The following is a 25,076-nucleotide window of genomic DNA, read 5'->3' as shown; positions in this document are numbered from 1 at the left end:
AAAAAAGGAAAATCATTGCAGACTTTGTTTCAACACAGAATTATACAGAAGCTTTTAACTCAAATCAGAAAATAAAGATCCACTATTATTGTTTAAGAAACTAGATAATACTACATTTGCACACAGGACAAAATTCAAATGTCACTTCTTAGTGGAAAACTGGAATTTGTGTTATTGTGATGACGGGATTTATCAGTGGTTTTATGTAACCAGAATGCATCCTTGTGACATCAGTGCGGTATTTCAGCAAATAAAAGACAGACTGTATAAAGCAAAGTATGGTTGCATTTGAGAGCTGTCTGCCTTGTTCTCATAAGAAATAGAAGGATATTTAAGTCGTAAGTGGGACTATATCATTACAGACAAAACAAGAACTCACTGCAGTTGTGCTCATCAGAGTTATCGCCACAGTCATCATCTCCATCACACTTCCAGCGCAGTGGGATGCATCGATGATTGTCACAACGGAAATCTCCAAAAGGACTGCAAGTCATCTCCTCTGCAGTGTAGACAGTTTGCCAACAAAACAGCACACATTAGCATAGTCTTTGCCCAGGTACATTATTACTGAAGGCTTTCAGAAAATCTGTGTGTTTGCAAATTGGAGAAATATTTTAGGCACAGTCATGCTGAAATGACCTCCTCCAAACTTACCACAGCCTTGTTCATCACTGTTGTCTCTACAGTCATCATTCCCATTGCATACTGCCCACAATGGTATGCAACGGTAGTTGGTTCTGCAGCTGAACTGTGTGTGATTGTCACATCGATAAGCAGGTCCCACTGAAAGAGGCAGTTGTCAAAATTAGTTGTGTTACTTAGCCATTAACTGTCCTCCTTGCTATTCTGCCTCTCCTAACCTTTTATAACTTACGTTCAATTATTTCAACTAAAAAGATTTATCTGCTAACTTCAGTGTTGTAAAAGAGAAAGTATCAAATGTATCTGATTTAACTATCTTTTCCAATCTATGCTGCTTGCATTCTGCATATACTATAAACCCATCAGATGTTCAAATCACACTCATTGTGTTTTTCACCAAACTATTTAGAGCTGGTAACACTGGCAATAGCCCCAAACCTGGGAACCAGAGGAGGCAGCTTGTCCTCAGATGGCAAATCTTGGTCACAAGTTCTTCAAGACACCCATTGGTTCAGAAAGACATGCTAAAGCATATAGGAAAATCCTAGCATCAAGAAAGTCAGAGTGAGAGGCTGCCAGTTTCTGACAATCTGGCCAGCAAAAATAAGCCTTCTCCCCTTCAAAAATAAGGAGGTAGTAAATTATCACAGAGTCCCTATGTTTTCTAACGCTCTTTACTACACAAATGTAATTAGCTTGCAGAAAATGCCCCTTTCCAATAAACTTTCAATCTCAGGCAAATTAAGTACTGTGGTTCACTCTGCTTTTGGTGCACTCTAATATAGGCATCTTACTACAGCTGTATGCTTACTGCATTCGTGGAATGGCTCATCAGAGTTATCACCACAATCATCATCCACATCACACTTCCAGGACTGTGGAATGCAGCGGCCATTGTCACATTTAAATTGGCCTGGGGGACATGTTCTACTGGCACAGTGAGCGCTATCTTCATCCGAATTATCACCACAGTCATCCTCTCTATCACACTGCCAGGCTTCTGGGATACATCGTTTATTGGCACACTGCCACTGATGAGTTTCACACTGATGATTAGCTGAAAGAATACAGATTAGCTGTTAGGATATTGAAACTTACAGAAATGGTCTGCTGCTGTTATATCAATTGAGTCCTTATGTTTACACCAACAGTTAAAAACAAAGCCAGAAAAAATTTAAAACATCACATATACTCGCCCAGTTAAAGCAATTAAGGTACACATTTCTAACATCCCATGTCATATTTTCCCCAGGCATCTTCAGACAAGCTCACTAAGGCTCTACATTTTTCTAGGAGCAAGACATACACTACCTTCTCCTAAAGCAGAGGGAAGTAAACCCAGCATTCAACATGATTGAGGCAGGGTCTCCCAGTCACTCCACAGAGGAGCTAAGTGGCACTTTGGCCATGCTATCAGCTTAGGTGTGTATTGCCTGATGGGCCTGTTTCTCTATGAATGAACATGACAGAAAACATAGCAGAAGACTATGCTAGTATTAGCTGCACAACCTACAAATATATACCCTCTATTCCAAAAGGGGAAAGCACAAAAAGCTGGTATCAGCAGTGCTAGCAAATTGGGGTAGCTCTGAAAACAGGAATCAACACTTATCTCTACTTCCAGAATTTCTGTGTCTCACCATACCCCACTCTACTACTTTCTTTTACATACACTGCCAAACTGTTCAAGAGAAAGCAGTGTATCATAATTTCCATACATGTCCCAGACCAAAGGATTCTGTTCCCATGCACGAGATAATGAGTAAAAGGAATTACATAGACCTAGACTGATTTTTATTGTACCCAGTATGTTAAAATCAGCGCATTACACAGCTGCTGTATTTCCTCTTTTTAAATTCCCCTGTGGCACACTTAAGATCTTAGCTATTTGAAACTCAGCTAAAATTAACATTTCATTTAATTCTGTCACTGTTAGAAACACTTTGGAATGGAAGGCAATGAAACTATCACTTATGTAACTACACTGCTTTCCCCTTCGCTTTATATTACTAAGCTTGCAACTGCTAGAACTATGTTATTTACAAAAAGAGAACTAAGGATATGCTGTTTTAAATTAGGCGTAAGTATGTGGAATAGCATAGGTTTTAAAGGAGATAACATTATTCCAAAAGCATAATAATGCTGCATTTCTATAAGACTGCTTTCACATACAGCTCTCCAAAAAAAATCTTCCCACATGAATTGGATTTTGTGCAATGCAGAGGATGTAATAATTTTGTCCCATCATGCAAAGTAGAATAGAGGGAAAATTAGCCCACCAGTTAGACTGACCTGGGCATTAGGAAGCCTTAGATTCTTCAAAATCACCATGGCTTTACTCAGAGCAAAACAAAGTGAGTCCTGTTTCTAATATTTTATACCTCAGATGGTAATTTATCTCAGTGCAAATCTGTCTCAAAGGTACAGAAACTGTTTATGTTTTGATATAATACATTTTTGCTCTCCTTTACCCTGCTTGCACTGAGGTGAAGTGCTCCAGCAGGTGCAAGACTGCATCTGTCTATCTCACCTTTTCATCTTTGAAAAAGAGATATTGATTATGAAATTTGTATGTTGATTACATGTTTTATACTGGCAAAATACTTTAATTTGTTTGTTGGAACATACCACAAAGTACAGGATCTTCGTCTGATCTGTCATGGCAATCTGGCTGGGTATTGCACAAGAAATGTGAACTTGTGCAGTTCCCATCATTACACTGGAACTGCCCCACAGGACAGTACCGCTGCGGACAGGTTGGGGGCTCATCGGAGCCATCTCGACAGTCCCTCTGTCCGTCACATTTCCACCAGATGGGAATACACCTACAAAGAGAAAACGGGGTGTTCTGTGTTGAGGATATGGCTTTACAGATGTACAACTATCCTTTTACAGCACAAAAGACAGTCATGTCGTAGTGTTATTCTTGAAACACCCAAAACATCTTGAATTTTATGTCTTCTATTTCAGATGTCAAATGCTAACAAAATATGCCAGAATACTGTCACCAGAAACAGATGATAAACAGATGATATTGGTGGACCTCTAGAAGGAAGTTCACAGAAAATAATAACTATTTCATTTTTATGTTTATTTGTGGTAATCCTCTCTCATGTTTTTTAGATCAATCTCCAACTGGCTTTTTAATGAGGTAACATTTCAATAGTTCACCCAAACTTTAGCACAATAATTTCACTAGGGATTATTGTTATAACACTGCTTCAAAAGGCAACCCAATAAGCACACCCGCCTCATAGGCTCCAGAGTGATACATCAGTAGAAGAACTCTTACATCACCATTCCTCTCCCTCCACTGCTGTCTCAGTAATAGGGGTTATAAATGTGCCCTGGCATCAGCTAAAGGCCTTTCCTGGGCCACTGGCAGACAGCATATATTTGGCAGAAACAGATACATTGTAAAAGATGTTTAAAAATAAGAGAAGGTTCCAGGTCTGAGAATTCAACAAGAACCAGTTTCTGTAGGTTCATGTTTCTAACAACCCAAACTTTGCTACATTAGCAATGCCATATAACATAAAGAAAAAAAGTACTACTTAAGCAACCAGTCTAGAAGTACTTTTCCAAAATGGAAGCCTGTCTTCCTATTTTTCCTGGTTTTCTCTTTGCAAGCAGGTCACAAACTCATCGTGAGAGCAGAATGAATTCCTAATTTCATGCCCCTTTAAACAAACTAAACTGTAAAATATATCCTTAAAAACACATGGTGAAAAAGCAATGGTGAGCAGTGGACTTACCTCTCAGTGTCTGCACAGAGAAACTGGGTGCTAGAGCACATTGGAAGGCAGTGGGCTGTATTGCCAAACTGTATGACCATGAAGTTATCAGGACATTCACAGGAAAACCCCTGACCACCAGCTTTTATTAGGCAAAGATGGGAACAACCACCATTATTGGTGCCACAAGGATTATTAACTGGTAAAACAGAAGAATAAATAATACCATACTTTATAAATTCCAGAACGCAAAGGTTTCAATCTACAATAGATTCCTCTAGTACTGCTTTGAAACCTTAAATATAAGATGTTGAAAAACAAAACCTAGGTAAGTAGGCATTTCATGAGGAAAATATATGTGATTTCATATACACAAAATGTATGCTATTAAGCCATGATGTTTTAGAAGCTAATTTAAAATTATGCATTACTAGTCATTGCTTTTCAAAGAAAGGGCAATTTATAAATGTAAAGTAGATGCCTACATTTACTCTGTGCATTTTATTCCCCTCGGCAAAGGCAAAAGCTGAGTGCATTCATGACACTTTGCAACTAGTCCCCACATAACAGCTGACCCTCTAAACGCAAATCTAATTCTGTTTCCTCACCAAATGGTTGTCTGTATGGATGGTAAACATGGATGTCAAATGGTCTGTGTGTGGTATTCACAAGAACAGTCCTTTCTGATCCATCATATTTATTTCCTTTTTCAACTGTCCTTGTGTTCCAGTCAGTCCAATATATTGTGTCTTCAAAAATTGTTATTGCAAATGGATGAGGTAGAGTCCCATCATATACTGTGTGACGATGATGTCCATCCAGGTCAGAGTACCTCCACAAAGAAAAATTTGTGCAAAACATTCAGATAAATGCTAAAACTTCTTTTCATCTTTCCACATATTATGTATGCTTATGGCACTTCATTATTGGTGACCAGAAACATGCAATGTAGAACTGAGGCTTCGTTGTGCCCTAAAGACAGATCACCATCCTCAGCAAATTCATTTTAGTATATGGAGGAAAGTAAAACAGGCTATTTCAGGGAAATAAATGGAATAGAGTAACATCCACTGAAATGTATAGTCTTCCCACAGAAGCACATTAGCTAGAACAATGAAAATTCTGCACATTTTTTGCCTTAACAGCAAGTTATTTTTGTCACAAAAGAGTCTAGCTTGCCTAGATGATTCAGACTGCTAATAACGGAACACTTAAGACAATAATAGGCTTCCTATATTCCTAAATTTTACATGTCTTTCTGATTTAGAGATTCCTCTGGTGAGCTATCTTTGACAAGATTTCACATTTTTACTATTACCTTGCTATATGGGGAAATTATGAAATACAAGAGAGAAGAAACTTACATATAATTAATACAAATTTTTTAAAAGACATTTTTAACACTTTATCATAGAAAAGGCTGGCAGAAGAATTAATGTAGAGAAGAATAGAAGTAAATACAAATACAAATTTAAATGTGGATGTAAATATGAATACAAATATGAACACTAACATAAATACAAATTTTTGCTTTCAAAGTATTTCAGTATCATGTATTTCAAAATCACTGAAATAGAGTACTATCCTTTTTACTGCTATTTAGGTGGAAATTTTCTAGTACTAGAAGCAATAAATAGATTTTTCTTAGTTGACAAAATAATCCCATTTGCCAACAGGAAATTCCGTATCATACTTATGGACACTCAGACATCTTCTAATGGTATGTATACAACTTACTAGCACATAACTAGTTTAGTTACAGCTCAATTCTTATCTATAAGCAGAAACAAGAGGATCAAAAAATAGGGATTTTATAGTCAATATTGCTTTGGTTCAAGTTGTATAACTAGATATAGAGAAGTTGTATATTTTAGTACAGAGTGTGAACCTTTTCACTGTAACTTTTGGACAACTTTCAGTGGAACCTAGAATGTGAAACTCAGTTATTGTGTAATCTAACGATCCATATCATCTACTACTCCAGACATTTTGACTCGTTTTCTATAGAGTCAGTGGGCAGAAATATGTATTATTTTTACAGCACCCATAAATTCTCCCACCACAATCTGATATGAGCAATTATTCAGTTGTTTCAATATTTTCTGTGTACATACTCAATATAATTTAGATGGGCATCTGTCCAGTAGAGCTTGTCATTGGTGTAATCTATGGTAAGTCCATTGGGCCACTCTAACTTTGTAGAGATGATCACAGTCTTCTCCTTGCCATCCATGCCTGCTCGTCCAATATAGGCTCGATCTGCCCAGTCTGTCCAGTAAATCTGTCTGTTCAAAGGAATACTTATAGTTAGGATTGTTGAAGTAAATATTAGAAGCTATGCCTCAAATACAGTATTTTCTGCCACAGGACTAAAGCAGAGATTGATGAAGAAGAAAGATAATGTATTTCTTAGTTTAACTGCTACAGCAGACAACTGTGCAGTCACAATTGCCTTCAAAATGCCAGCCCCAACAGCTACCAAACTACACTCATTTCTATCAACCTTTTTAGCCTTGCAATCAGAACTTTCTAGTCCACAGGAAAGCAAATTCCACTTTCAATGGTAGCTGACAGCCATGCATATACACTTACAACAGGCAAGCTACTATTTTTCCTAAGCTGCAACTAAGTACTAACACCACAGAAATCTAAATGTAAGCAGAAAAATTTACTTCAGATTTTCAGAATAGTGCAAGATTATTTGCAAAACAAAGGAAAAGGACTCTTGAAATGTCATACCCATATTTTGGATGAACAACAATTGCTCTGGGATACTGAAAGCAGAAAGTATTGTTGGCATCCACACACCGATCCACCAGTTTTTTCCGGAATCTTCCATCAAGTTCAGAGACGTAGAGACAATCTCGGTAGGCATCCACCCAGTACAATTTTCTGAAATATTTTAATTTATTTAACATTATTTAATTTTTTCCCTTATTTTGCTTCACAGCATCTTTAAATTTTTTTTCTCCTAGAAGCAATGTATCTACTGTAAAGGAACATGTGCTTCATTGACATCTCTTCTACACCATGCTCCAGGCTGTCCTTTTCTCTCCTATTGTTCCTGTAAGCCCAATCAGTGGTGCCAAATTCAAACTTGCAGGTGCCCAGTTGAGTACTAATATGCCATTCACCTACAAATTCCTAAACCCCTCTTCCCTTCCTGTCCTACCAACAATGGCCAGGAGCAGGAAAACAGACATGCAGTGCAATGGACTGTGACCAGGGCTGTAAGATATTGTAGAGAATCATGAACTGTTCCATGCTGCCACCTCTGCTCTCATCAAACAGGTAGAAAAGTCCTAAGCAGTTTGACACCCTAATTTAAACTTCACCTAGAATTTTCTAACACTTCTATTACCTTCCCTGAGAATTACACACAGCTGTAAGCAAACAAATCATACAAGCAGTAGGAATGATTTTTTAAATGCCTCCATCAAAACGAAGCATTAAATTCAATTAGAACTACAGCAGGGTACTTTGAAATTCTCTGCAGAGCTGGTCAGCTCCAGCATCCACAGTGTCATTCCAGAAAGAGCCTGACAGATATAATTTCTGCCCACACCACCCTAAGCAGTACCATTCCCACCAGGAAGGAGGAGAAGGTAGTCTTCTCCAACCTGCACCTTGCAGCATCCTCCAATCCTCTCCCTGCACTGAAATCAAACAGACAAATTCAACCATTGTACTGTCCTTCAGCCTGTCTGAAACATCTAAACAAGAACTGACTGAAGACATAACTAATGGTAGCTGAAATAATTCAAAAGCTGTATTAGAAACGAAGCAGTAGGACCATTTCAGCTAAAATTTGTCTTTTGCTTCCTCACCTTTCCATGAATCATAAAGCATTTGGGGGTGCTAGCAACATTAATTATCATTAGGTTTAGAGACAAAGTGGTTTAAACATAAAAACTTTTATATGGACATATTCATATAAACACTCTCATGGAAGTTCCCAAAGTGACTTCTTGAACAATTCTTCTTAGTTTACAGTCTGATCCATGTTCTTTAGACTTTTCATATTTATATTACTGCACTTGGAAAGCAGGAACAAGAACACTGTCAGAGTGGGCACCACATAAGGACAGAGGTTCTGTGGCAGTAAATCAGACTACTTTTTGAAACAGAGCAGGCAATTAAAAATTTACCATGATGAGATGTGTTTTCCAATTACCTCACTCATATGCTGGCCTCCTGGCAGAAAATTATATGGATCATGTTGTTTGAGTGTCAGGTGCATTTTTCAAGAGCAGAAGACACATGCCCTTCACATTGGTACAGGAGCTAAATTTCATTAAGGCTTACTATTACTTACTTCACTGGAATCTAGTTACCTGTTACAGTATTTTGTTTATGCAGTGAAGCCTGCATCCCAATCCCAACAACTGCTAGCAAACGACTGATTGATGAGAGAGCAAGTCTGACATAACCTCAATATACTACATATGAGAGTAAAGAACAGTGTTACGTATTAGATGCTGATAAATAGTTTCAGAGCAGTTGTATAACGCTGCATCCACATTCCAAACTATTTCAGTACTCATCAGGAATTTCATATGAAGTGAGGAAAAACCCTTCAGATAAACTCCTTCACACATCATTTCTTCAGTAGCCCAGAAAGACAAAAAACATATTTTCTTACCTGCCAACCCAGTCAACAGCGATACCTTCCCCGTTGGGCACATCATCACTTATCACTGCCTCCTTATTTGTTCCATTTAGGAACATTCGTTCAATGACATTCCTCCCCACATCAATCCAGTACAACCTCTTTTCCACCCTGTCAAAGTCCAGTGCCACCACATTTCTCAGTCCTTGCAAAATGAGAGAGTAAGACTGGCCATCTGCTGTGAGATTTCTCAGATAGTAACGGTTGCTAAAAATAAGGTATGGGGAGATATTACTATTTTGTCGGCAACTTTTTCCATCAGGCTCCCGGATATAGCCTGGGGCACACTTACAGATGTAGGAGCCAGCTGTGTTCTCACAAATCTGGCTACATACTGATGGAGTTTCATTGCACTCATCAATATCATCACAAGTCCGTTTATCAGACATAAGTTTGTATCCGGGATGACAAGAACAGTAGAAACTTGTCTGTGTGTCTGTACAGTCATGATCACATCCACTGATTGAAGGGTCACTGCATTCATTGACACCTGGGGAAGGAAAGGAGTTCTATTCAAGGAACCAGCTAGCAGAGTAATAGTGCAGTCACTTTCCAATGCACTTTCTCTCTCTCCCTGCTACCCTCTGAAAATGCTGATTGTGGATGTGGGCTGCTGGAAAAAAGGAAAAAAAGAAAACAACCTAATCCAATATTAAATTATTCTACCACCTCTGAAGTCTGTCACAAAACACCCTAAGTGCAAACTATGGACTATAGCATATTTTGGAAATGCAAGGGCAATACATAACAGTGTATGAAATATATTTTGTTTATATCATTAGCTCATTGCCACAGTCAGTTAAAACAGCACATAATAAGTATGATTTAATTACAGCAAAAAAATTTAAAAGATACCTTTCTTATAATTTTAATTTTTTCAAAGGTGCCTAAGCTTTTTTAACTAGACAGTACAAATAAATCTATACATACCACATCCTTTTTCATCACTGTTATCTAAGCAATCATCCAACCGATTGCAGACTTTAACCAGCTCAATGCAGTTTCCATTGTCACATTTAAAATGATGGGGAGAGCAGGTTGCTTCTGGTGTACTACAGAGACGTTCCAGCTCATCAGATTCATCACCACAGTCATTATCCCCATCACAGATGTAGGCTTTGGAAATGCAGCGCCCATTCTGACAAGTAAACTGGTGCTGTTGACACGGTTCATAGATGCATCCTCTTTCATCACTGCTGTCACCACAGTCATTCCGCCTATCACACCTGAAGAAGAATGAACACTCTTCAAATATAAGAAGGCAATCACTGTCTCCAGGGCAGAGGGATAGATACATTCTCCCAATTTCCAAAGAAGGCCGGTATTACTGGCTCCGATAGAAGAGACTTTCAGAAACTGGGGTCATATTATATATTCTGATCCTGTGGGTCCTCTATATTCTCCATGTGCATTACAGGCTGGACAGAATCACCCTAGGAGAGGTTACTAATGACAATAAGAAGGATTAAATGCTAATGGTGAGCAATGGGGATATTAACATAGAAAATTCTAGAGCATTTTTGAGTCAAAGCTAATGCACAAATGCAGAGCAGATAAATAGTTTCATTACAATATGTAGATCTACTTACAACTAATGGTGAGGAAAAAAGGTTGAATTAGCTCCTTCACAACAAGCAATTTTGAGAATTTCTACAGCTGCTTCAGTAGTTACAAACCTGTATGTGTTACGGATGCACAAGCCATTACTACAGGTAAACTCATTTTCTGTGCAAGATCTTCGTGTGCAGTTCTGGTGTTCATCAAGAGCATCACTGCAGTCAGCATCACCATCACAGACCCATGCCCGAGGAATGCACCTCCTGAGTGGGGGTTGATTGTTGGCACACATGAACTCTGCCGCTGTGCAGTTGCGATTTGCTGAAGGAAAACCATGTTCACTAACCAAGTTATACTCTGTGTATGTGACACCCTCCTCCACCACACACACCAACAGCCTGGATATCCACCCATAATCCATAACACAGCCAAGCCCTACTGCACATGCAGAGATAGATACCAGAGATAGGTACCTTCTCATGTACAAAACTGCACATTACTCTTCATAGGGGCTGACTGGGAGCCAAAGAATCCTTAGGCAATGCTGACATGTGCGGAAATCACTGGATTCTCAATATAAGCTTTTTCCGCCAGAATTTCAGGGAGCTGAGCCAGATTTTCTGAGAGCTGGACAGTCTCGATTCCCTATTTTGTTCAAGGTGTTCTGTGCTCCAGAGAGCAAACAGAGGTAGCACCATTATAGTTAGTACAGCCAAGGACTACAAGTATAATCAGCTGTTCTCAAAAAAATCAAGAAGTGGGACTAGGTTTGGTGAACCTCCTTCCCTTGGTTCACTCTCTGAACAGACAGGCTTATTTTGTTCAGATATTAAGCCACAAATGTGGTTATTAATATGGCACATATTGATGCAGTGCATGATCACCAGGGAGTATCTCCACTGAAGCTGCTCTGGCTGCCCAGATCATACACACAATCCAGGTTAATTATATCTCCATTTCAACTCAACAATTCAAAGAAGAGTAATTGCGAAATTAGAACAATGTTTTGTTGGGTTTTACTACCAACAAAGTATTTAATTTTGATTCAATACCATGAAAATGAAGGTACAGAAGGATTGTACCTCACACTTAATGTGCACCTTTATGGGGTAGAAAAATTGGCAGTGGGCGAGAGTTTGAGGGTTGGTTGTTTTCTAAAAAATACCCGCAGGACAAAGTGTAGTATCTATTTGCATTAACCACCTACCACAATTATGTCTTTGATCCTCATCACTCATATCCCCACAGTCATTATCACCATCACAGATCCATGTTGCTGGGATACATCTGCCATCATCACATCTGAACTGGTCACTCGAACAAGTCCGCATTTGGGGCACTTAAAAATGAACACAATCACTTTGCTTGTTAAAATAACCTGCACTGCCATGAAATCTGCTGAGAACTGTATTTCAGGGAGAAGCTTATGACAGTGAAATTTAAAATCAAAGCTTAAATGTAAATAGTTAATGTATAAGCTGCAAAACATTTTCTTAGGCTAAAGGTGTAACTCCAATAATATGCAAAGTGACCTACCAGCCCTGCTGAAACCATAGAAGAATCTTGCCTTGTGTTATTCTTACTTTTACAGTGAGAATAATAACTATGTTATAATATCAATTGTCAGTGACTTCAGTTAGCTCCTTCTCTTCTTCCCTGGAAATTACTGTCCTTTTTTTTTACCTCCTACCCTACTCCTCTGCTTATTCCTGTCAGTTTCTATTGTACATACAGGATTTGTTTACTGTAATACTATGATACCCATATACTGTGTCAACACTCTTCCCCTCTGCATCCCACATTCCCTTTTTCCCCAAATGTAGTACTGCATGCATACTTTCCGTATAGCATGAAATCTGCTTTTACATCCAAAGCAATATCAAAACACTGGCTATTTTTTGCCATTTGATTCACTACTATCATAGTCTTATAGAGATAGGAAGTTATACATTAAGAGTAATCCCATTACAAGCATTCAGTTGTTGCAATTAAAGCCTTCATACTCCATACGCAGCTTTAAGTATTTAAGACTCAGATTACTCAGTGACTCATATTAGAGACACTGAATAAAACCCAAAAGATACTTATTTTCCACTTAGTCGGGAATTAAGCTTCTGCCTGCAAGACAAACTACTGATTTGCCATAATCCACCATGTTGTATCTTCTGAGTGCAGACTTACCACAAGAGGCAGGTTCATCAGAGCCATCAGCACAGTCTATTCCTTGATCACAGTACCAATGAGCAGGAATACAACGTCCCGATGTACAACGAAACTCACTATTTGTGCAAGTAAGAGACACTGGAAGAAAAAACCTATGTATGACTTCTTTTCTTTCTGCTACCTTTCCAACTTGTTTTAAGTTGCTTTTGAGTCCACGTTATGCAAAAATTATTACAGTCCCCAAAAAAGAAAGAGAAAAAATTATGCTAGGAAAGAAGTCTTTTCTCAGCCTCTCTGGAAAGAGTTCATGGTACAAACTAGCTTGATATTTGTATGCAAAGAAATGGGCTTAATTTTCTCCCAGGGCATACGTATCAGCTACTAAGTAGACAGAATTTGCTCTGGAAATAGGATTGCATGCAGCAACTGTACATATGTTCTACATTTATACTTGAGATGTACGCATAGGAAAATGACCACAGTCCAATATACTCATTTCTCCAGTGCCCAAACCAGGCATAGCAGACTCAGTGCTTTACAGGAAATAAAAATGTGCACTAAGGAAGTAATATCTCATGGTAGATAGTTTTCCTCATACCAATTTTTTCTTCATTTGCTAGTAGAAATCTTTTCTTAATGGCAGTGAAGAACAAACCATAACACTGAATAGTTGCAGCTCAGCATGCTGCAAGTACTGTCTGCACTTCAGCTGAGCCCCTTGATCCTGGCATGTATAGTGATTTTGACAATTTCTTCAGTAGTTACCAATACTTTGCTGTACCCTCTGATGGTTTCAAAATACCAGAAGGATTCAGTCTGGCCTTTTAACTTGCTCTTCCCTGTGCCTTTAATGATGGAAATCAAAGTTAACTATTGCTCATTAATGTCTTGAGTTTCTTTCATCTCTCATTCTCTTTTTCTCTCCCTCTTCCTTGTCCTTCACCACTTCTCAATTTAAGTAATTCAGCAGGGACATAAACAGTAGAAGGGACAAAGCACACCTTTCACAAGCAGAACAAGGCTCACTATAGCCACATATTCTAGACACATTGGTGTCCATAATAAAAGTGGCCACATTCTGGTCACAAAAATTGAATTATATTTTAGAAAAACTGTGGCATAGTTAGTTTCCTAAAGGCATGTACCTTTAGGAAAAATAGTGAAAGCAAAAATAATCTGCTCAGCCAATACTAAAACCAAATCATCATCTGAAAACATCCATTATGTTTTATAAACTGATCCCTAATATTTTATATGGGAAAAGTACTACCTAACTTCTACCTAATAAAAATGTCCTAGAAAAGTTAATCTGGTTTGTAATGCACTTCAATAACCTAACTGGAAGCTACAATGAACAACAAATCATATGCTAAAGCATACATAACCACATGAAAGAGCTAAAATAAATTTGAGACCATATACAATTTCATTCGGTTAGAAGGAAAAATATTCTAATGTTAAAGTTATGGAAAAAGACAGCTCTCTATAATATTTAAGTGCCAAACACCTTGCAAAAAAAATAAGAAATACAGACCAGAATAAGCAAAAGGAACAATCCTCAAATGCTGTATTAAAACGCTGCAAAAATTTATCATCCTTTATATTAGATAAAAGAATAATTTAGATAATTAGGAGCTAATAGTACCATGCATATATAACTTCAGTATTTAAAAAGTAGATGTTTTGAGAACAGTTGGAGTTATATTAAAAGTAAAGAGCAGTGGAACAAATTGCAGAAGTATCAGAGAAGTAACAAAGGCCCTATTAACTTACCACAGTGAGTCGAACTCTCATCACTCATATCTCCACAGTCGTTATCACCATCACACAAATACGTTCGAGGAATGCAAATATTTGTGCTTTGACATTTTGTAAAACCAGACTGGCATGTACGCTCCGCTATAAGGAGGGAGAAAAAAAGCAAAAGTGCTGTAGAGCTATTTGATATGTAACATCGTTGAAAAGAGTCCCATGTCACTCATTTGCTGAAGTGATTCACTCATACTGCTCATGCTATATGGGAGCAGTTAAACCATTGCTTTTATTGATGGAAGTCCTGACAAAAACATGATCAAAACACCCACATGCCAATACTTGAAGATGAGGGAATGAAAATTGACATGTATTCACACTGTAATGCCTACATTTGCAACCAGCTGGTAGGGTATGACCGTGAGACCAAATACAAATGGCTAACAGATGAGGAATTGCAAATAGTCAGATTTCTCTGAGAACAAAAAAAAAACCAAGATGTTTTAAACAATGTTTTAAAAAAAATTCAGTGGGCACACAAAATGGAAAAAAAATCTAAATAAAATTTCATCAATTTCTTAAACTCCAGATATAAATTTTCACTGAAGATTTTAATCTTAGTGCATAGATGTTATTATTTTCATGAACTGCATAAGCAGTCAATATTGAACTAATCACAGTTTACATCTTAACTAAAACAAACATAACTGATAATTTTATAAGGCATATAATTTTAAACTGTGCCATTATAGGATCACAATATACATTCTGAGGATTAAATCTAGTATAACTAATATAGCACGACACAAAGTAAAAAGCCATTGCCAAATTCCAAGCTGATCCGGCAAAAATATAAACCTTACATCCAATTTATCTGAAATAATCTTTTTGAAATCCATAGGTTTACTCACAAGAATTAACATTACATACTGCATGAGCATTTGTTGCATCAAGGCAGACTACTTAAAGCAACATTTATTATGTAGTATCTTAGGATGTTCCAGAACATGATTTAGCAATTCTATTTGCTTCAAATAACACTAACAATACCTGTAATGTAAATTGAAAAAACTTTTGTCCTTTTTGCTGATTTTGTCAGATTTCTTCACACAAAACCACACTTCCCTCTTCCTTTAGTATCTAGAGAGTCAGACTCAAATAGGCACTAGGTACTAAGGCTCAACTTACGACAATTCCTCTCATCTGAGGTGCCATTATCATAACAGTTGTTTACTCCATTGCAGACATACTGAAGGGCTATACACCTTCCATTATTGCAAGTAAATTCTGTGTGGGAGTCACAGGTTCGGAACAAGCAGCCAAGCTCATCACTGTTATCTCCACAGTCGTTGTAATGATCGCAGCGGTAATGATAGGGTACGCATCGCCCATTGCCACAGGTGAAAGCTGTTGGCTGACAAGTATGGAAAGCTGCAGAAAGTTAAAAAGAAAAAAAAATGTGGATAAAATATAATTGAAGTTCTCTGACAAAGTAACAAGTAAAATCACAATATTTTTACCTGCCAGGGCAAACACAGCTGCAAAACGGACTGCATGAAAAGTAAAATACATATTTGAATTAAAAAATTAGAAATTGGCTATACATGACAAAAATTCAATACTATAGTGCTTCTGGATTCTAAAGCAAACCACTAGTGATTCAGACCTCAAATCTGTGGGCAAGCAAGGGATCATTTCCAAACTACAGCCATAAGATCCATGATCATAAAGGCATAAAAGTGACAGAGAATACAGAACAGGCAAGACAGTATACTCTCCAAAGCAGTTACTTCAAATGCTTACCACACACACTTTCCAACTCATCACTGCCATCACCACAATCATTGTCATTGTCGCATTTCCACCGCTCAGAGATACAGTGCCCATTAAGGCATGTGAAGAAACCAGTATCACACCTGGTACCATTATCCACAATACAGTGCTTGTTGTTATTGGCTAAATACCAGTGTCCTTCAGAAGGGCACTGACATTCTGCACCAGCTGGACCTAAATTTATGTTTGACAGTTTAAAAAAATAAAAAAGGACACAAAGAAAAGGAAACAAATTTAATATTGATGTTTTATATAGGGTTCCATCAAAGTTTTCATAGTTTTAACACTGGAAAAGGCAAAGAAATTTTCATAATTCCTGTATGATCTATTTACTTAGATGGTAGTATGGTGACTTAGCCAGACTTTTATCTCAGTTAAGCATATGCAAACCCATTAAAATCCACAAAAGTTACTTCAGAGTTCCTTAGAGGAACTGAGGTCAGAATTTGGAGTATCTTAGTATTTGCTTGTTGTCCAAATAGCTTTTTAGTGGCAGCAAGATGGTATGTGATGCTTTCAAATATCACAGCTATACCCACTGAGACTTTATTCCTCAAAATCAAAACAGGTGTTCAAAATTTCTTTCAATTGACAAACTGCTCTTCTCAAAATTAATGAGAAGTTTGAGTTGTTTTCAGGCAAGACAGATTTTTAATGGTATTTAAGACGCTACAAATGAAAACAGGCACTGAATGAGTTTTCCAAAGTCAAGGACCATAACGTCCAAAAATCTGTAACACATGAAACAGCTCTATAACACTTATGTAATAAAGAAATAGCAACCATACAGGTTTCTAAAATATATTGTAGGAAACACCTGATACAGTAAGAGTATATACTCCTAAGGTAAGCATATCCTGCAGCACTCACTTCATGTCTCATCCAAGAAAAGTTTAAACTCCAGAAAACAATGCTTTGGTTTAAGTTACAGAAACCCGTAATTTTTAGTTGTGAGGATTCTCAGATACAACCCTTAGGTGTGTTGGTGAAATACCATGATCTTAAATGGCAATCATTGTGATTGCACTTTTAAATAAAATATATATTAAAAATTTGGGAACACTAAGAAATATTTCAGCTGTCCCCATGTGCCTAGAATTGTTATAGTCTAAACTCTAATACAGGAAACAGTAATAGCTTACAGTCATCAAGCATAACAGCTTACCTGGTGCACAGATGTGACTGCAGCCACCATTGAACTGGTTGCAAGGGTTGATACACTGCTGCTGCTTACTTTTTGCCCAGACATGAATATCCATTGGTCTTTGTGGAAGATTCATGATCATTACAATCTGATCTGAACCATCATACTTATTAGCTCTATAAATGCTTCGTGTGTTCCAGTCTGTCCAATATATGTGCTGATCAAACAGTGTCATTGCAAATGGATGCAGAGCAGTGCTAACAATTACCTCACGATTTGTACCAGAGAGAGTGCATCTCTCAATCTTCTGCCTACAATAACAAAGAAATTATTACATTTTAAAAGAAAGAAGTCTTCTAACTTAGGTGTAAAACCATGCCCTAATGAGTCTGGCAACTGACATCCAGCATTTCAACAGTGCTCACTGCTGAAATATCTAGGATGCTGCTATGCTCCCTCACCTCCATTAACTATAGTTTGAAACAGAAAAGTGTATGTTTCATTTGACATCATGAATTCCTCTTAAAATAGACATCCCACTACAAGTGTCTTTCCCTCCTGCATGCAGATAAATCCTGAAAACCACCTTCTTCACAGAAGATTTCATAGAGGAAGAGGCCACAGGATTTATTACATTACAGACAACACTCTTCTGATAGAGCAAAGAAGTCTGAAAAAGAACTTCTATGCTGAAGGAACCAGAAGCGAAAGGTCTGATTGCTGCAGTGGTTTCTCTGAGACCATGGGTGAATTTGAATGTTTAGAAAACTAAACTATTTTTTAAAACTTTTCTTGTGGTGGAAGAAGTACTGTGGCATAAATTCAAGGCTAGAGCTCTGTCTGGTAGGCAACAGCAAGAATATCAGGCCAAATTTCACAGGTGACAGGCATTAACCATGAGCAATGAATAGTGTAAAATGTGTAATGGGATTGTACTTTTTAACGAAGACAGTTACTGAAGTCCTGAATTGCATGTAAGATAAACAAACTGACAGTGGGTACAAGTGCATAAAGCAGAGAACAAAATCTACCCTGTGACATAATATAACTTCTTATTGCAGAGTAGTTTCACATCAATATTAAAACTTGACATTGCACTGCTATTAAGTAACTCTAACATCCTATTATGCCAAGTACCCAATTCAACTGAAATACTGAAAACCAGTTTAGAAATTAGGAAAAATAAATAATAGAGCTATTAAAATATTAACCAAATGTAAACAAACAAGTGTCTTGTCAATACATACAGATTTGCATCAGCCCAGTACAGCTGCTGTTCTTCATAGTCCAGGGTAAGTCCATTTGGCCATACCAAGTTTGTGCTCACAACAGGTGTTCTGAAGTTTCCTCCAAGAGTAGCTCGTTCAATCTTTGCATTTGAACTCCAGTCAGTCCAGTACATATACCTGTCAATAACATGATTACATTTTCATAAAATATAACTCACAAAGCTCATTTGCTTTTGGTGGTATTTCCATCCTGGTGTCCCTCACTGAGGTGTGCAGTGCAAAACTACAGGAAAAGATCTTCTTCCTCTATTTTGGCTCACACTGACAAGGGAATCTTCTAGAGGGATCACTGGGGTCCACTGGAGGGAACTTCGGAAAACTTCTTCCAGCTCCTATGTGAATCTGCTAAAGTCAATTAATCTCTTTCTTATCTTTCTTAATTATAACACAGTATAACCAGTAATGAAATTAAAAGCACAATATAATACAGTAATGCCCCCTTCCTCTCAGGAAGTGTTTTGATACTGAAACAAGGATTCTTCTGAAGCATTCAAGGAATACAACAGGAAAAGGGTTAGGGTTACAGGAAATGTCTGGCAGTCTCTGTCAGTCTAAATTGTAGTTTCACCTGCAGTCAAAACAAAGTGCAGCACATACCCTCTGCAGGGATCTAATACAATGGCTCTTGGCCGTGGCACCCGGGCGATCACTGTGCGGTTTGATCCATCCACAGCCATCGAGCTGATGGTCTGATTGAGGTAGTCACTGTAGTAAACTCTGTTGTTGATCCAGTCAAAGGCTATGCCATCTGGAGTTCCCAGGTCTTAGACACATGCAAGCAAACACACACAGGCTCAGCACGGTTTCCTGAGATACTGCAACATTCTTCATTATAATTTGGCTACATCAAAGACTTCTTTGAAATGCCATTGGTACCACTGCAAATACATCCATTTAAAAACCTGGAGTACTAATACTTGGGACTCGGGCAGTCCTAGGTATACAATAGTGTTACAAAGACCTTTTCCTCACACAGACTGAAGTTCTGGTTGCTGTTCTTCAAGTAGCAGGAATCCTCCCTCACTCCATAATATTAATTTACTACACATAATTTTAATTTATCATGTACCATTTTATATACAGAATAATACCTATCCAGTTTTATATTTCCATTTCATTGTGATCAAGATGATATAAGAATCTCAGAAAAGGAAAAAATGAGGAAGCAAAAGGAGCATTTTATTAGACAGCTTAACTAAGTGGTCAGTTTGACCTTTAGCATAAAAATCCAAGTTGAGCTAGTGTGAGGTGCTGCAGTCCATTTTTTTTAATATCTGATTACTTCATACGATAATTCAGTGCACTTACCAGATGCAACTACAGTTGGAGAGCCAATTCCTGAGTAAATACTAACATAACTTATTCTTCCAGTTCCTGAAGGATAACTTTGTGTAAAATATATTCGGTTGTTTATGCTGTCAAAATCCAGGGCCACAGCAGTCCTTAACACATTGACTGTGCGGAAGGGAGGACTGTGATTTTCAGGATCTAGGTGAATACTTCTGAGGGCATTCTCAAGAGCAAAAATTAGGTAATCATCTGTTGAAATGGAACATCTCTTGCCATCACTGCCTAGTGTTCCAAAGGCACAACCACATTTTGGTGTCTGAATGTCAGGGAGGGCAAAACAGAGGTGAGAACAACCTCCATTGTTGTCCAAACAAGGATTGTTGTTGACATCAAGCGGTGAACGTGACTGGAAATTACTGTTGTAAATTGTAACATCCCTTAGCCAATTGATATTATCTCTTATTACTGTTGGCTGATCAGTGTTGCCTGGCTGCTTGCTGGCTTGGAAGACTTTTTTCAGGTTTCGATCCACCCAGATCATGGAATTGCCAAAGATAGTGATACCATATGGAGTTGGATAGCGACTGCCGTAACGTACAATTTCAACATCACCACCATCAGGCTGAATTCTTGCAATCATATCTAAGGAATCATCCACCCAGTAAACGTAGCCATTGCTGTGATCTATGGCCAACCCACGAGGAGTGACAATGCCCTCAGACACAAGAACTGTTCTGTTGGTGCAGTCAAGAAATGCACGTTCGATCTTTGGATTTTGCCCATAATCTGCCCAGAAGAGATATCTGTTTTTTGGGTCAACTACTATGTGCCTTGGCATATCTATGGTAGTTTTCAGAAGCACACGGCGATAAGTTGTGTTCAAACGCAAAACTTCTATAAAAGTCTCTGTCAGGAATGCATTTGTAAAATAAAGATTACCTGTATATAAAAAACCCCAAAACAAATCAAATCAGAAAAGCAAAAGAGAAAGTTAATATCAGCATCAATATCTGAGAAACACAAGCTGCTAAAATACCAAACCACAAAACGAATAGCCATCATAAATATGTTAGTAGTTGGAAGCAAAAGGTACTTGCCTACAATCTGATGAATTAGAAAGAAGACAGCCAAACTGACAGTAGTCAATTAATTCCTAAATCCTCATGGATTGTTATGGTTATCAGTAGTATAGTTGCCTTTTAAAACACTCAACTATGAAATCCATGTTAAGACACAGGACTGTATACAGTAACTAAATTAAATGTTTACAGCAGATGATTATCCTAAAACTCATCCCAACAAGCCTATCAATCAACTGAAGAACTTTTGCAAAGCATATATACAGTACACACATATATATATATATACACACAAAACTAAAGTATTAACAGCAATTGTTGAGGAATACTTTCTGAAGAGTTAATATTTGAATTAATCTCTAATATGTTTAAATAGGACCAGGAAGTGCACATGTGGAAATTACAGTTCAAAGATAAAATATTTCTCCTGCTTTTTTTACTTTTCATTATAATATTCATACATAGAAATCTGAGGGTAGATAATTTTCTTATTTATGATGTCATGAGACAGGTTTTGTGCATTCTTCTCTTGTTCATGTTTTCACAATGGTAGTACACAGCTACTTAGAAATGTACAGACAAGAGAGGTCTAAGACAAATATTAAAGCATCAGGAGAGAAAAGGCTCTATACATCTACTCTGATAAACTTTCATCTTTACACATATATATAAAACGTAAGAGCCATTCATTACTTCCTCTTATTTTAAAATCAGTGCATTAAACCACAAGTTAGTTAGTACTTCCATTCAAAAGAGTTCCATTAGAATCTGTTTATATTAGCCTAAAAATTTTATAATATGTAAAGAATAACATTCTCCTAAACTCAGCTGTGCTTACCTGCTACCCAGTCAATTGCAATGCCACGAATCCCATTTCGTCCTATTCCATTTGTAACAACATTTCTAAAATAAGAACCATCAGGTTTAATTTTACGTATTGCATTCTGAGAAGAAACTGTGCTACTGAAGTCACACCAGTAGATGAAACCAGAAGGCATGTGAACATCCACATGAAGTGCATTTCGTCCTGAAATATTTTGAAAAGTATGAATTAATGATTTTTTATATAAACAAACTTGCTTAAAACCTGTGCTGTGCCAGAAAGGAATGCCAAAATACTAGGAATGACAAGATTTTTTCCTATTATAATATTCACATACCTCTTCCTGCTAGTGGTACCATGGCTTCAGAGTGATCTGATGTCTCTAAACTAAATCCTTTAATTGCAGAGAGCATAGAAACAATTACAAATGAACTGTATGGGGAACAGGTTCTGTTATCAGGATTTAGCTGAAAGCCAGTAGCACAGGCACAGGAGAATAATCCACCAGTCACAGGCAGGCAAAGCTGCTGGCAAACTCCAATATTATTACTGCAGCCATTTGAGGAACCAGCAGAATCTGCAAAAGACATACATTGTAAAACAAAAATCTCAACTGTATCATCACAAACACCCATGGACATATACCCATATTCATACACTTGTATAGTCTTAACAATCAGGTGAAAAAATAAAGATCCTAATTGTGGGAGTGTGTTTTTGTTTGGTTTAGTCCGGGTCTCCCCTCAGGTTTTGTACTTTTGTATTTACCCAGTTTGTACCCTCCCAGTTCTCTGTCAATTACCCTACTTCCCTCCTTTGTCTCCTCCCTAGCCCTTGCCAATCGTGCTGGCACCCCTCCCAGGCTTCTAGAAAGCTCTGGCTGGAGCGTCGTGTGATTGGCCAGGGGAACAAGGTCCCTCCCTTCCTCTCCCATGGTTGGTTCCCTTATGCGCCTTTCATCCTGTTCACCACACCCTCCCCTCCTCCAATTGGTTATTCCTTTGATCCCTCCCTTGTTACCACCCTCCCATAAAACCTCCTGCAAGTGCCTTCTGAGCTTGCTCAGAGCTGGGCATTCCTGGGAGGTGGGATCTCGTGTCCAGGGGCTCAATAAACTTCCAGATTCCACCCAGATCTGAGTCTGCCTCCTCCCTCCACCGCCTGCCTCCATCACAGCGGTCCTGTGGAAGGACCCATGAGCCAGACCTCTGGTCTCCCGGAGTCCGGAGGCTGGCCCCCGCAGCCTGCTGCGTCCAGAGCTGACCGGGCTGAGTGGGATCCGCTCCAAGGGGACGCAGGGGCACCTAATCATTATACATTTTAGCACAGATGTATTAGCAATGGGTTTGCTGGTCTCTTGTCATTGAAGATCAATGGGGCCACGAATCAGATAAAACTTGAAGCTAAAGTAACAAATTTTCTTAGTCAACACTACTTTAGTAAAACTACATGAGCCAATAGATGCCTTAATTAGATGGTGGAGCATCTCTCTACCAAAACCAGGCAAAATGCTTCTGACACTTTTCCTGAAAGCCAAACCAAAGCATTTCCTTTGAAAGAGTATACATTCTATGTCTAAGGGAAGTTCAAGTTTTTGCAAGGTGAATATCCTGAAACATCTCTCTAGCAAATACTCACTGTCTCTATAATACACACGTAGGCTCTTCAATCTTGGGACGTTATCTCTCAGTACTACTTTGTTTGCGCCGGTGGCCTTGTCAACCCGTTCAATCACTTCATAATCTCGATCAGTATAGTACAGAAAGGTACCATACACAGCAACTCCCCAGGGATGAGAAAGATGAACCACCAGAGTCACACGATTTGTACCATCCACATTGCCTCTCTCAATCTAAGAAATCAGTTTAAAGAATATGATTACATTTCTTATAATAACAGTTCAATGTTGTAATACAAAACTAAAATGCAACACACGGTACTAAAATCTCTTTTGTGCATGAAATCTTTATGTACAAGGTAGGAAGGAAAGGGCAGGCAGCGTGTGATTTCTGATCTTGTATTTTTGACAGTATTTAATAACAACAGCTATCCAGATTTTGCTTAGTCCTGTAACTCCCAATTATAAGAGAAAACTGAAGTAATAGAATCACTCATGTGAACCACAGATGCAGAAACAGGTAAAGAAGCAATTATTAAAAAAAGCCTCCTACCATTCCTGTGCTTGTGACAGCCCAGTACAATTTTTGTTCCTTAATGTCAATGGTAAGGAACTCTACATGGTCCAGGTTGCCAGTGAAGAGGGTTTGTATGCCTGAGCCATCCATGTTTGCACTGGCAATCTTTGCTGGGACTCCACTGTCAGTTCCCTGGTCTGTCCAGTACAACTTCCTGTAACAGACATCAGATATGTTAGCAAAACTGCCAAGAGAAATCAGCGGACCAGAGTCATTTGAGCATATGCTTAAAACCAATTCCTTTGTCAGACAAATACTTCAGCCCATGCTGAACAGAGCTCATGTTGAATCAAACCACAGTGAAAAAGAACTTAATTGAAAAAGAGAAAAATGCTTGTTCTCTCAAGAGAAGAATGCCTCTTAAATAATTTTTAGAAACCCATAACCTCGCCTATATCGTCCCGCTATAACATCAGCAGGTAAACACACTAGAGTATTATGACTATAACAAAAAAGGAGGAGAATAATAATTCTGTTTCACAGATGGCTGCAACATTTCAGAGTGGGTGTGGTTTCAATTTTCAATTAAAACTACGAAGTCAGAAAAAAATCTATATGAAACAGAAAAAAGGCAAATTGTTTTTAGGAGCAAGCAGCAAAATTATATTTAGTTCTTTTTATCATGTGACATTTTTCCCATGTAATGTGTGTTTCTACTATAGATAGGCTCAAGTCAGACATCACAAGATATTTTACAGAAAGACTTTGGAGTTCCCTTTATTCTGGGTTCCCATTTCTCAGGCATTTTTTCACAATCATAATACTCTGAGATTCTTTTTGATTAAAAAATGGTACTATACAAGGATATAGTAAACTAAGGAGAATGAACATCTATACAATAATTTAGGAAGCTATGCAATTATTTTTTACCACTTAAAAAGAGTAAATAAATTCTGCACCAATATG

At 38.0% G+C, this 25,076-nt stretch overlaps 1 protein-coding gene across 5 annotated transcripts in view; it reads right to left on the bottom strand.

Moving 5' to 3' along the window:
• LRP2 (LDL receptor related protein 2) overlaps positions 1-25,076 on the bottom strand; it is a 118,723-nt gene that overhangs the window by 26,611 nt on the left and 67,036 nt on the right. For 3 of the 5 annotated variants that reach the window (XM_048308952.1, XM_048308953.1, XM_048308954.1), the window contains exons 36-60: positions 24,147-24,324; positions 23,614-23,827; positions 22,313-22,552; positions 21,991-22,179; positions 20,092-21,012; positions 19,381-19,546; positions 18,742-18,900; positions 17,516-17,805; positions 16,321-16,524; positions 16,038-16,067; positions 15,706-15,948; positions 14,539-14,664; positions 12,784-12,903; positions 11,810-11,941; positions 10,722-10,923; positions 9,976-10,271; positions 9,019-9,535; positions 7,116-7,268; positions 6,491-6,661; positions 4,985-5,208; positions 4,398-4,575; positions 3,271-3,467; positions 1,454-1,699; positions 655-783; positions 380-499 (exon numbers count right to left, since the gene is read on the bottom strand). In XM_048308952.1, coding sequence (XP_048164909.1) covers positions 380-499; positions 655-783; positions 1,454-1,699; positions 3,271-3,467; positions 4,398-4,575; positions 4,985-5,208; positions 6,491-6,661; positions 7,116-7,268; positions 9,019-9,535; positions 9,976-10,271; positions 10,722-10,923; positions 11,810-11,941; positions 12,784-12,903; positions 14,539-14,664; positions 15,706-15,948; positions 16,038-16,067; positions 16,321-16,524; positions 17,516-17,805; positions 18,742-18,900; positions 19,381-19,546; positions 20,092-21,012; positions 21,991-22,179; positions 22,313-22,552; positions 23,614-23,827; positions 24,147-24,324 — 5,645 coding nt within the window. The remainder of the gene's footprint in view (positions 1-379; positions 500-654; positions 784-1,453; positions 1,700-3,270; positions 3,468-4,397; positions 4,576-4,984; positions 5,209-6,490; positions 6,662-7,115; positions 7,269-9,018; positions 9,536-9,975; positions 10,272-10,721; positions 10,924-11,809; positions 11,942-12,783; positions 12,904-14,538; positions 14,665-15,705; positions 15,949-16,037; positions 16,068-16,320; positions 16,525-17,515; positions 17,806-18,741; positions 18,901-19,380; positions 19,547-20,091; positions 21,013-21,990; positions 22,180-22,312; positions 22,553-23,613; positions 23,828-24,146; positions 24,325-25,076) is intronic. The other 2 variants (XM_048308955.1, XM_048308956.1) reach the window with 1 other exon arrangement.

The sequence above is a fragment of the Corvus hawaiiensis genome, chromosome 7, assembly GCF_020740725.1.
Source record: "Corvus hawaiiensis isolate bCorHaw1 chromosome 7, bCorHaw1.pri.cur, whole genome shotgun sequence".
NCBI classification, from domain to species: domain Eukaryota; kingdom Metazoa; phylum Chordata; class Aves; order Passeriformes; family Corvidae; genus Corvus; species Corvus hawaiiensis.
Note: the sequence above shows the minus strand (reverse complement) of the source record. Positions and strands in the feature narration are given on the sequence as shown.